The sequence below is a fragment of the Adiantum capillus-veneris genome, chromosome 3 (genome assembly GCF_014529385.1).
Source record: "Adiantum capillus-veneris isolate H3 chromosome 3, ASM1452938v2, whole genome shotgun sequence".
Lineage (NCBI taxonomy): Eukaryota > Viridiplantae > Streptophyta > Polypodiopsida > Polypodiales > Pteridaceae > Adiantum > Adiantum capillus-veneris.
The window spans coordinates 104564389-104578126 of NC_140933.1; the positions used below are offsets into that span (position 1 = coordinate 104564389).

Below are 13738 nucleotides of genomic sequence, written 5' to 3' on the forward strand. Positions count from 1 at the left end.
CGTGCTTTATGACTGAGGTGCTTGAGGTGCTTGTCGTGCTAGGAAGGTGCTTGAGAAGGTTCCCATGCATGAGGGGTAACATTCTTGAGTCAAAAAGAGACCCTAAAAAGGAGGGGCAATGCCTCAAAGTTAGGGGAAATAGGGGTCCAATGAGCTTCTAGTTCAATTCAGAAAATTTCTAGAAATTTTGCAACCTCTCTCTCTCAAAGGGGTAAGGAGGACACTTGCCCAAAGACTACCCATGTGCTTGAAATGCATGGTGCATGTGATTGGCTAGGGGGAGAGGGGTCCAATAAGCTTCAAGCTTGAGCAAAAATGGGGGCTCGCCCAAAGCAACCAAGGGGTATGCTTGGGGGGGTATACACCTCACACACACTCATTTTTTTCAAGTATTCTCACCTGGTGAAAGTAGAGGAACTCCACCTCCTTCTCCGAGGTGGTTGAGAAGTTCAGTGCCTACACCAACACTCGTGGCTATGGAATGCAAATCCAACCAAGAGCCATGCTTCAATGCTTAAGCTTGTCATCTTCTCCACCTTCATTACTATGCTATTATGTATGCTAGCAAGAAGAGTGATGATAAGTGAGGAACTATTTCTTTCTCCTATGAAATGTTTCTTCTTCCTCTTCCCTGCCCTCATTCCTCGATAGCTCTTTCCACCTTCAAAGGTGTTTGAGGGCTTGGGACTGAGGCTTGGGATAGTTAATGCTTTCTACAAAGTTTATTTTATGCTCTCGTGATGCATGAAGCTTTCCATCTTCATTGCGTCACCTAGGTCACAAGGAGCACAAAGATTGTATTGTACCAAGTCTCTCTTGATGGTAGAAACTATAATACAAATGCCTATTGTGAGGGGGGACCGGCTACGTATGAATCCGCTCCTCAACTGTTGTTGTCATGTTCTCTAAACTCTCTCTATTGCAAAGGTATTGCTGATGCCAAGTTAACTAAGTACCATGTTTATGTTGCTACCATCAACTAAGTTCACCCGCTATGCTCACAAAGTAATCCCACAAAAGTGATTTATCTAATTTCCTAATTCCGCTACTCTGGAAGTTCATAGGACATTTCCATTACACTTGTCGCCTCCAACGGTGGTGTTTCCGTATAAAGAGATCAAATTTCAGAGCCATTAGGAATACCGAATCTCAGAAAAATAAAAATTCTTTCAAAACATATCAAGTGTATAAGTGAAGGGTGAGTTTAGGAAATGAAAAGACAGATGGTGGAAAGTCAAAAGACAAATGAAGACAAAAAGTGAAAAGACCTTTTGTTCCATATAAATAGGTGTTTCTCTGCTCTTTCATTTTTCCTTTAGCGTTTTCTTCTAAGTTCTCTTTAGCGTTTTCCTTGCTCTCTCTCTCTCTCTCTCTCTCTCTCTCTCTCTCTCTCTCTCAATGTTGTATTCATCTTTCTTAGGTAAAATTGTTGCAAATCTATGTGCTTCGCTATTGCCTATCGTTACGTGCTATAGATTAACGCATCGTTTTCTTGTTTTTTAAAGGAATCTTTGAATTAGGAGCACCTTTTATTTTTTTTGAAGCCATTAGGAATACATTAGCAAGCAAATTTCAGAGCCATTATGGCTCAAGCTAGTAGGTTGATCTGTCCCACTTGTCTCCAAAGTGCCATTGATCTTTCATCTTCAACGTCAAGTTGTAGTTTGAGTTGAAAGAGCATGCGTGATCACACATATACATCTCAAAACATTCACACCTAGACATCCAAACTATTATGTGCTATTTATCCCCATCCTTTTGCAACTGCTCATACATATTACAGAAGTGAAATACTCATAATAAAACTATACCAACAAATCTTCCCATTTCACAATGCATGGACCATACATAGGCTACTTTGCGACTTAGATGTGATTACAATACACAATGTGTACAATCACATCCACACACCCCACACACACTAATAAAGAGTATAATAATACCCTACTATCTCTTTTTGGTGATCTCTTTGCTATCACCCCACACCGTCCTTAAGAAGGCCACCATTCTCCTTCTCCATTGCAAGATTCTTATGGACTTACTTTGTCATAAAATCTAATATCTAACTAACCCAAATGATTTTCTCATATTAAATTGATCACTTAATGTGGGAGAATAAACGGGAACAAGTGTTAAGATATAGGTATGTGCTTTTAGATCTATCTCAACACGGGGCCAATGTAAAGGGGCCCAAAAGGGAGATGGTCTATCAAAGAGCAAGGCTAAACAATGGAGCATAAGACCTTAGGGTTAGCTTCATTGAAGACCTCCAATAAATGTGTGTAAAAGTCCTTTTGACCTTAAGTAAGCTAGGGCTGAGCTTGAGGTGGGAACCCGGCCCAAGCTCGAGGTGCTTGTCCTGCTTGAGGTGCTTGTCATGCTTGAGGTGTTTTTCATGCTTGAGGTGCTTGATTAAGATGCTTGAGGTGCTTGACTGGCTCCATGCTTGAGGTGCTTGACTTGCTGCATGATTAAAGTACTTGAGGTGCCTTGAGAAGCTTGCCTGAGATGCTTGTGGGAACCCCCCCTAGTTCAACTGCTTTGTCATGCTTGGTGAGTAAGGTGCTTGATCACCTAAAAGTCAAAAGCATTCCTACAAGAGGGGGGGCGAGCCCTTTTCCTAGGGCCTAGAGAGAGAACACCCACTCACACACACAAGGGAAGCCCATCTTGAAGAGGCAGCAAGGACACATGTCAGGCCCCTACCCATGTTACCTTCATGTGTTGCTTGAAGCCTATTGGCTAGGCTTCAAAGGGGTCCAATGATAAATTACATGAATTATCTAATTGTTTTAGCATTTATCAAGTCCTCTCTCTCAAAGGGGAAAGGGGGACACTTGTCCCAAGGCTACCCATGTTGCTTGTTATGGCTCCTGCTTGTGATTGGCTAGGCCTAGAGGGGTCCAATGAGCTTCAGGCATGAGCTACAAGGGGGGGTCGACCCAAGCAAGCTAGGGGGGTGCCTAGGGGGTATACTCACCCACACACACTCACAAGCACTCTCATTGTGTGATATGCAAAGTGCAAGAGCTCCCTCTCCAAGCAAGTAGAGGTTGAGAGCCTACACCAACACTCTTGGCTATGGAGTGCAAATCCAACCAAGAGCCATGCTTCAATGCTTAAGCTTGACATCTCCTTCTTCTTCATTACTATGCTATTATGTATGCTAGCAACAAGAGTATGATAAGTGAGGAACTAATTCTTTCTCCTACGAAATGTTTCTTCTTCCTCTTCCCTACCCTCATTCCCTGCTAGCTCTCTCCACCTTCGAAGGTGTTTGAGGTCTTGGGACTGAGGCTTGGGATAGTTAAAGCTTTCTTCAAGTTTATGTTATGTTTGTGGTGCATGAAGCCTTCCATCTTCATGGCATCACCTAGGTCACAAGGAACACAAAGACTGTATTGTAACAAGTCTCTCTTTATGGGAGAAATCATAATACAAATGCCTATTGGAGGGGGGACCGGCTCCACATAAATCCGGTCCTCAATTGTTGTCATGTTCTCTAAACTCTCTCTCTTGCAAAAGTATTGTCTATGCCAAGTTAACTAATTGCTATGATTATGTTGCTATCTTCAATTATGTATACCCGCTATGCTCACAAAATCATTTCTTGAAAGTACTCTCATGAAATTCCGCTATTCTCAAATTGAATAGGCAAATTCCATTACATACTTGGCAAGGCCCAATAATGATACACTTTTTAGCAAATCCTAGAAGGATACATAAGCAAGATTCCACCTCGTAAGTGCAAACTCTACATGGGCACATGGTTGTGTCACCTTGATTGATGTGGATTGAATCATAATTGGCTTCTTTGCCCTATTGGTTGCATGTTTGCATGGCATGATCAGCTCCCTCACACAATTGGCCACTTTTACCCATGCATTGCTTGCCACGTCTCACCCCTAGTGAAGAGCTTAATCCCTTTGATGGTATGAGTAGACCTCTCTTTGCACATTTGTGTTTGTAGCTTTACATATCTATTTGATTGTTTGAGCACCACCAACCTTTACTTCCTCACCAACTTTTTGCCTTGTTTGGTGTTAGATTGTCCTTAGTGCTTGAAATATGTTGAGGCTCAATTTCCTAATGTAGGTTGATCACTCTTATAATGCATTTACTCTTATAATGCGTTCAGTCTCAATTAAAACTCCACCCACATAAACAAGGGATCAAATCACGAGGCCTTCCAAGCTCCAGTTGGTAAATGAAAAAAAAACAAGTTGGTAAATGAAAAAAAAACAAGTGATAAATCACAAGGCCTACCCTTGAGAAGAGCACGGGAAGGTTAATACCACCATTGAAATCTTAGATAATTAGATTTTTAAAAGCTAGTTGTTGAACACCTAGATATGTCAGGTCCACTTGCATGTTAGTAAATATGGGGACCAGTCCATGGTTGGTTAATAGATGTGCAATAGAATTAATACACAATATACATTTATGCATCATGTTATTTCCAAAGTCAACTTAAAGTGCAAATGGAGATCACAAACAAGATATCTCACAATCCTCCACAAGAAAGGATCTGAAGAGCTTGTCATGCACATCTAGTTTTGTATATGTAGGTGAGTTTGAGAGATACAATGCACACATGGAGGTAAGCCGCTTGGTTCATTCCCATGAAAAAAACAAACTACTTCTTGCGCACATGGAAGCTTGATCATTCGCAAGTTTGCTATGTAAGTTGTAGATCTTGATAGAGCTTGTGCAAGCTTGTTGTAGAGCCACTGTAGCCTTTGGAAGACCTTCCCGCCACAACGAACACATGCGTTCAAAATGAACGACTTCTCTGTAGTGATGAGGAATCGTCCACTCGAAGCGGAAAACAATTGCCTAAACCCCAAAAAAGAGGTGGGCCTTAGTATTGTTGGAATCCAAAAGCGAACGACACTGCAAGAGAGTTAACATTTGTTTTCCTATTTCGGCAAAGAGGGGCAATGAGTCTGTTTTTCCCAAAGAATGACTCGAGGGGCATCTACTAATATAAACAAGATAGACATTCAGTCATTAACTGATAGAAGAGCTTTTGCACTGTGAAAGAACAGAAGAGGAGAGGGATGATGATATAGAGGTAATCTTATGAACCACAATCTCCAAGTCCAATCTGTCATGAGGTCTTACTTTTGTACAAGAAAATTCCACCTTTACCATGGATTTTATGGCTTCCATGTCGTCTTCACTGACAAAGACAAGTTCGAAGTCGAATAGTTGAGAATGTCGAAGGTTTTGTCACAGTATGCATCTTTTACCCACATTGGCAAGCTGACTCCCATGGTGGTGAAAAGGGCATCTGTTGCCCTCTTTTTGGTCATAAGCTCCAACAAGACAATGCCAAAGCTATAAACATCCCCCTTGGTATAAGTTTCGAGCAATCTTAGACAATGGGATACACCACCCAAACAATAAACTTCACCACACCCTGAAACAAACGATGAACACGCATGCCCAAAGGGACAACAGCATTCATGATTCACACGCACACACACATAGTGCAGTGTAGACATAACAGCACCCAAAAGAAGGAATCGAACCCTACCTGGACCAACATATTGCAGGGCAGTGACCCGTGTCTGGTTATGGCCGGGCGCTTGCCCTCTTGTATTATTTGCTTATATAGAAAATAAGGAGAGTGAGAAGCGTTCTTCTCACAAGCTCCACCAAAACACCTCTGTGTCTCCTCTCATCTCCTTCCCCATCTCTCTCTTGCACTCAATAGCCAATCTCCACAAGTGGTATCAGAGAATAGGGCACCCGAACCCGAGCCCCGGCTACCCCAACATGTGCAGCGACTCCATCGAAAATGGAATCTTGGAGCTTTTGAAGCTCTGTAGGATCTTGGAGCGACTGCCACATATTTGTGGTACTGGTAAGCTGGAAGTGCGAGCAATACACTGCTCCTTCCGCAGTACTGAGGTCAGCCCTCTCTATGAGCTGGTGAAGGAGCAGTGAGATGGGTGGATGGAGGAGGTGGCAAAGCCCCCTTCCGTACGGGCCTCGTTCATGCCACCAAAATGATCACCTGGCTCATGATCGTCGACAACGAGGATGATCACCCCGCTGCCCTGATTGGCGCCGACGATGTCGCCACAACCCACCAGGCGTCCCAGGTCCTCGCCATCCTCAGCGCCCTGCAGCATGTCGAGCCTCCTCCACCAACCAACACAGGCGCCTTCTCTCTCCGGCCTGAGCAAGGAAGAAAAGCGCAGAGAAAACGCACTGCTCGCCCTCGCCTCCCTCTGGGTGCAGTTCATCTAGCGCAAGGCTCATTGCCTTCCCAACATTGAAGCCTACCGGGAAATTCGACGGCATGCATCTTTCATTCTGCTCTGCTTCGTTCTCCTCGAGTACACGGTAGGCAATTGAGCTGGATGATGCCACCTACGCCAATTCGAGCATCTAGTAGTTCATGACAACTGCCATGGACTACATCTTTCTGTTTCATCCATCGTGTATGCTAGCCAGCGCAACAACAATCATCGACAATGTACAGAGGGTTACCTTTTTTCCTCTTTTTTTTTTTAATTGGCAAAAAATCTGCGCATGAGGCACCTGAAGCCAAAGACCACATTAGCGAATGACACTCCCCTCACCTTTCGAAGTAATGCTGATGCAGGATTTACGAAGCTTATTACTGCATTTTGGAGAAGACGAGCTCAGAAGGAAGGGATCTAGTTGATGCCATGTGTGTGAGTGTGTGCACGCATGTTATGTGTTTGTGGGGCTGACCCTTGTAGCTACGTGCCCATGGCATTGAGGAGGCGCTGCTTCAACAGCAACTTTGGTGCCCAACTCTTCTTTCTCTCTCTCTCTCTCTCTCTCTCTCTCTCTCTCTCTCTCTCTAGCCAACATCCATATGTGTGTGTTGGGGGAGGGCACCCTTCATCCTGCTTTCTTTTGCACTCCCCTGAAACGGTCCTCCTTGGTAATATTGAGCTGTCATGCAACACCTGTGTCAACAATATCCTCGACATGCACACATTCATCCCATTTTCAAGTCATTTGCATAACAGTGCCACGCGGATAATCACGTGTCACACACTCATCATTCACTCGCTCACCTCGATTGAGTGGAACAAGTCTGGAGGGTGTTGAGACGCTGAACAACAGAGGTTGCTTGCCCTAGAGCTCTACCAAAGCTCCTTTAATTAGGGAGCTGTTGCGCTCACCTTAGTTGGAAATCAGTATATAGTATATAATATGCTAATCTTCATTTCCAATGTTGTACATGTTACTTTGAAGCAATGGCTATATTTGTGTACGTTCATACAATACAGGGCAGTAAGCTCGATGTTTGGTGCAAAGGTGGCCATTGCCAAATATCATTGTAAAGTATTCCAATGTTTATTTTAGGGCAATAAGAAGAGGCTCACAGGGAAAGCTACTTAGTTGGGGAAAGGTGAAGATGAGATTGACTGCTTCCATGCACTAGCACCACCTGAGTAAGAGCTTTTCTTAAATCCTTCCACCACATGAGCTGCACCATACACAAGCAACCCAATAGCTCATGTGCGCCCCACCTCTCATCGTGTCTTCTGTTCAAAGCTCCTTCCTAGCGAAACACCAACAAGTCACAAGCTTCCACAATGGTGCTTTGATTTAACTTTCATTAGGAAAGTGGGTTCTAATAAATTCATGTGCACACAACTCTCTCTCTCTCTCTCTCTCCACCGTCAATTATCCACTACAACCAACCTGTGGACATAAGTATTTTTCATACCTGGTTATTAAGTTCCAAGACTTCAAGCATTAGAGCAAGAGATACAACAGCCATGAAAAGGATTTTTAGCTACTAAGGACCTCCTCCAATACAATAGTATCAATAGTATCTCTGTGTAGTGTTTCCCTCGTTCTCCTATATTCAACCACTAAACTCACGAGGATTCAACCATCTTAGGTTGCAAAAGGTTTAATTATTTCTATGTGTAGCACATAATCATCTACCTCTAGGCACTTCGATCTTTTTAAGCTTATTGTTCTTATAAGCAACAGATCAATATCCAAGGTTTCAACTTTCGACATTCTTTGCAATCTTCTCAACATGAGCGTGGCATATGCTTTTCAAGAAATCGACAATAGACAATCTTGTTTTAGAAATTGTCTTTGATGCGGACTCTGTTGTAGTGCCTTCCAAAGAGGCTATGCAGTGGTGTGCCAGTCCTAATCTCTAAACTCCTCGATACATGAATCAACTAGTCATACATTTGGACTCTCTCTCTCTCTCTCTCTCTCTCTCTCTCTCTCTCTCTCTTTTTGTGTGTGTGTGTGTGTGTTAGTTAAGGTCGATATAAGGGGTATGAGCCTCCCGAGAACGGCCACGGGAGGGGACCCCCCACCTAGACACTGTAGCCTCACTCCACGCACTCGCGCACCGTGGGGACTCCACGTAAGGTTCCCCGGGGCACGCTATGACCCTCCGTCAGTGCGGCGGAGCCTGAGGCTACGTGGGGCTAGGGACCCGGAATGCAAGACCCGCGAAACGCAAACGGCCGTCGACCCATGGAACGCAACCACACCCGCGCCGGTCCCGTCCGAGCCGGGCCCCCGTGAAGGCAACTTGACCCGAGCCGGTCCCGTCCGAGCCGGGCCCTCCTGAGCCGGTGCCGTCCGCGCCAGGACCCCTTGAAGCAACACCTCGACCCGAGCCGGTCCCGTCCGAGCCGGGCCCTCCTGAGCCGGTGCCGTCCGCGCCAGGACCCCTTGAAGAAACACCCCGCCCGAGCCGGTCCCGTCCGAGCCGGGCCCCAAAGGTCCCCTCCCCGACGCGCCCACATTCTGGGGCGTCACACTTGGTATCAGAGCTCCAGAAACGAGCTCCTGGAAACGAGCCGAAGACCGACGTGCCCGACGTGCACGATCCTCACGACGACTCCAACCGCAATGGCCCGGGTCGTCAAAATCCTGGTGAAGAGAGCTCCAGAAAGCAACCACACGCCCTCCGTCCCCGTGACGCGTTCCCTGAGCACCGGGCCGTCACCCGTGACCCGCGCCGGCCCCGATCCGAGCCGGGCACCTCCACATGACAAAAAGCAAAGATGCGAGCCAGACAGGGCTCTCCACATGAAGAAAAGGCAGATGCGAGCCAGACAGGGCTCTTTATAACAAAAACAGAGAATCTCCAAAAACGCGACGAACCAAGCCAACGGTGTTCGTCGCGCCCCGGCCACTTTTGTGGCCCATGCTGAGCTGAAGATCCAAATGACGTCCAAACAGGGACCAACTCGCAAGTGCTGCATTGCGACGGAACGCTACTTCAGATCCGGCTTTCAAGAAGCCTCCGCGCGGGCCAACGCAACAGGTGGCTCCGCGCACACTGGGTTACCTATTCGGGGAATGCTCAAGTACGGGGAATTCTACTTGGGTGTTCAAAGCATACTTTTTCAGCCTTCTGCCAAAACCCCAAAAATACTCACTCACTCACTTTCAAAAGTACAAAAACAAAGCATGCCGAATTACTTGCATTTGGGAACAGTTTTGATCACTTGTACTTATATGCACCCCTTTGTCCCCACGGCCTCATGCATAGCCAAGCACTCTTTTCCCACGTTGGACGCGATCGTCGAACTCTCTTCAAACGGGGGTGTATATAAGGGGTATGAGCCTCCCGAGAATGGCCACGGGAGGGGACCCCCCACCTAGACACTGTAGTCTCACTCCACGCACTCGCGCACCGTAGGGACTCCACGTAAGGTTCCCCGGGGCACGCTATGGCCCTCCGTCAGTGCGACGGAGCCTGAGGCTACGTGGGGCTAGGGACCCGGAACGCAAGACCCGCGAAGACCCGCGAAACGCAAACGGCCGTCGACCCATGGAACGCAACCACGCCCGCGCCGGTCCCGTCCGAGCCGGGCCCTCCTGAGCCGGTGCCGTCCGCGCCAGGACCCCTTGAAGCAACACCTCGACCCGAGCCGGTCCCGTCCGAGCCGGGCCCTCCTGAGCCGGTGCCGTCCGCGCCAGGACCCCTTGAAGAAACACCCCACCCGAGCCAGTCCCGTCCGAGCCGGGCCCCAAAGGTCCCCTCCCCGACGCGCCCACATTCTGGGGCGTCACAGTCGAGGCATCACGGTTTGTGAATTTTAAAAAATATGAATTTTTTGTTAGGAAATGAATGATGCAAATATACTTTCCTCGATTCAAAGAAGATGTATTTAGGGCTAAAAATATATATTTTCCCTAACCGATGAAATAGGTTTTTAGGTCAAAATTTGAAGCTTTTGTAGGTAATTACACTAAGGATTGTTTAAATTTCCCGGGTTTCTTAAAGGTAAGTTCAAAATCTAACCGGGATGTTACAATTACAACTCATTAAAATACATTAGACCCCAGTTTTTTATAACATTGGATGTGTTAATAGCATTTTGGCATGTTCATCTGCGTAGTAGGCCAGTGTGCTCTTGTTTTTCTTATAAATACTTCATTCTATGGCAGGCCTCATGATTTTATTACTTCATTAAATTTTTTGACTTAACACACATTGAGTGTGCGCAAGGCCCGATTCCCACACACATTGATAAGCAAAAGTGAGCCAAGAGCAGAAGGCTAAAGATCTCAAGGCGTTCTTTGCATTGGGTTAGCTTGGAAGCAGAGAGAAGTTGGGGTAAATTAGATGTAGCTCTTGAATCGAGCTTGAGAGATAGCGAGTGTGAGATTTGAGCAAGAGAGCTTGAGAGAGAGAGAGTGAGTGAGTGAGAGAGAGAGAGAGAGCAAGGATTTACGCTTCGACTTCAACACCTCGGCATCGACGATTCACCATCGACATCGGCGTTTCGCCATTCCAACACCGGTTTTGACACGTGTTTGCGCCTCGATAGTGAACCTTGGGGATTCTTCGACATCGACATTGGCGACACTCTTTACGTGGGAGGATTTCCGACATTCGACCCCGACACAAGCTTTTCATGGACGACCGTTTGCCGCAGACGGTTGTGCTTGCGACGTGCACACGTGAGATGCCTCTACCATAGAGGAGTGACACCCGACATCGGCACCGAGCGCATCGATTTCGCAGTTTTTGACTACGACACTCTTGGTGGCTACTCGACTAACGCATTTTCACTTGATAGCGGAAATCAGCACATACTGACACCAACATGCACGTTCTAAGGGGTTTTTGACCCCGTTTACACACAGTTTCTCCAAGTTTCCAGGCACATATAGACACAACGCTTTTCAGGAAATTTTGACAATCATTTCAATAGCAATTTCTTTGCCCATGGTTGCTTTAGCACACCATAGGGCTATTGAAATCTCTTGAGAGCAGATATCCCAGCAAGGATACTTTTTATTGCACGCAACAGTTGTACGTTGAGTTGCGAACACTGTCCATTGTACTACGTGTGGAGCCATTTTTTGGTTATTTTGGTAATTTTCCCGGCCATTTTCTGAGACTCGGTTCGAAAGAGCCCTTTCTGAAACTGTGGCTAGTCGTTTTGTGTCTACGTTGCCTTAAAAGGGTCGATAGAGTGAGGTTTTCTTTGAGCTAGGGTATTCTCAAATGTTGAGATACCTTCAATGATATAGGTAGCTGAAGTTCCCCTCTTATGATACCCTCGCCATAGGAAATGTCTCTGGATGTTTCTTGCGCTTTTGACGTCAAGTTGGCGGTCACAACAGTGTTTTTGAGCAGTTTATGCGCTAGTTTTTGGTCTGTGGGGTTTGAGAGTTACCTCCCCGCACAGAGGAGACTCTGCTAGAGTTTTCTCGCGAGTCTGTTTTATGCATTCTTGGCACTTCTAGCTGTTCTTACACAGTGATTTTACTACTTTTGGTTTGAGTTTTCGCTCCTGTTCTAGGGGAAACTTTGCCGAAATTATCCCAAGCAATTCGCCATAAAGTTTTTTGGCTACATTCTCTTGAGTCATGGCTACGAGTAGTGCTTCCAAAAAAGAATATTTCTACATCAAAAAGTTTGATGGTTCAAACTTTACCATTTGACGGCAATGTATGCAAAATGTTTTGATCAACAAAGGCTTGATAACACCCTTGCGTGCAAGAAGAGAGAATGCGCACACTAATGATGAGTGGGATGACTTGAATGAGCGTTCTATGGTGACCATTCATCTACACCTTGGTGAATCCATTTACTTTACCATAATGGATAACACGAATGCCAAAGATTTGTGGGATGCTCTATGTTAGGGCTGGGATGGCAACAAAGCCTCGAACAAGGTTTTCTTGATAAATAAATTGATGCACATGAATATGAAAGAGGGCACTAATGTTAGTTCTCACTTGAACGAGTTCAACAACTTGTATTCACAGCTTACTTCAAAAGGTCTCAATTTCGATGATGAAATGAAGGCCATTTTCTTGCTATGTTCGCTACCATCATCATGGGAGACTTTCAACACAGCCATAAGAAATTTTGCACCTAATGGCAAGTTAGTTTTTAGTTATGTTTCTAGTGTGTTGCTCACTGAGGAGATTCAACGTCAATCTCTTGATGTGTTGGGCATGGTGATGCATATGTGGCTAGTGGAAATTGTGACAAGCAAAGACAGCGTGGTCATAGCCGTGGTCGTTCTCAGGATCGAAGGCAAGGTCATAACAAGAGTCACGAAAAAAACATGTGAAATGTTGAGTGCTACTATTGCCATAAAAAGGGACACTTGAAGAAATATTTTCGCACAATGCAATGTGATAAGGGCAAAGAAAAACAAAGTCTGACAAACCTAAAAGCAACGTGAAAATTGAAGAAATTAATGTGGTTGAGTCTCTAGCCATTGAGACAGATTTTTTGACGTGCCAAATGATGTGTTGATTTTCATATCGGATTTGAGTCTTGATGCATTGTTAGCTCTTGACGAGTGTTATACACAGAATTGGATTGTGGACTCAAGTGCTAGCTTTCACGTGACTCCTCACAAGGAGTGGTTTTCTACGTACATACACTGCCACACATGGCACAATGAAGCTAGAAAATTCTTATGAGCTTGATATATGCGGTGTGGACAGCATCAAGTTTTCTATGCGTAATGACATTGAGTTTATGCTGCATAATATCAGACATGTACCCAAATTGATAAAGAGTTTGATGTCAATTGGACAGTTGGATGATTTGGGTTACACTACCATATTTGCTCATGGTTCTTGGATTATCAAGAAGGACAATCCGGTCATGCTTAAAGGCAAAAAAATTGGATCATTGTACTCACTTTATTCTCTTCAATGAAAGAGAATTCTATTTGTGTAGTCGAGCTGCCGTCTATAGAGTTGTGGTATAGCCGGCTAGGACATATGAGTCAAAAGGGAATGAAAGTCTTGCAGCGTTTTGGCCATATCCCTGTGCTAGATTACTCTAGCTTCTCTTTATGTGAGCATAGTATCTATGACAAACTGACTAGGTTGACATCAGTGCCTTTGGACAAGGAGTTAGGAAGTCCTCTAGATCTCGTTCATAGCGACTTGTGCGGACCTATGCTAGTCAAGTCTCTAGGGGGAGCGTTATTCTTTCTGACATTCATAGATGACTCTACTAGAAAGGTGTGTGTTTATCTCTTGAAGCAGAAGAGTGATGTCTTTAGTGTCTTTTAGAAGTTCTTAGCATTGGTAGAGAACCAATTGGGTAGAAAGCTTAAAGATTTGCACAATGATAATGGAGGTGGGTACATCTCCTCCGAGTTCAAATACTTTTGCAGTAAAAGAGGTATTAGAAGATAGTTTACCACGTCTTACATACCCGCCTCAAAACGGTGTGTCTGACAAAATGAATAGAACCAATCAAGAACATGTCACTTCT

General features: G+C 45.2%; 1 protein-coding gene across 1 annotated transcript; it reads right to left on the minus strand.

Annotated features, from left to right (window-relative positions):
- Positions 1-5205: 5205 nt before the first annotated feature.
- LOC147461439 (uncharacterized) lies at positions 5206-7391 on the minus strand. The gene is made up of 2 exons (XM_086500894.1): positions 5540-7391; positions 5206-5340 (listed from the first exon to the last, which is right to left on the minus strand). Exon 1 carries the CDS (start codon positions 6252-6254, stop codon positions 5928-5930), a length of 327 nt encoding a protein of 108 aa, XP_086357020.1. The 5' UTR covers positions 6255-7391; the 3' UTR covers positions 5206-5340; positions 5540-5927.
- Between the last annotated feature and the right edge of the window lie 6347 nt (positions 7392-13738).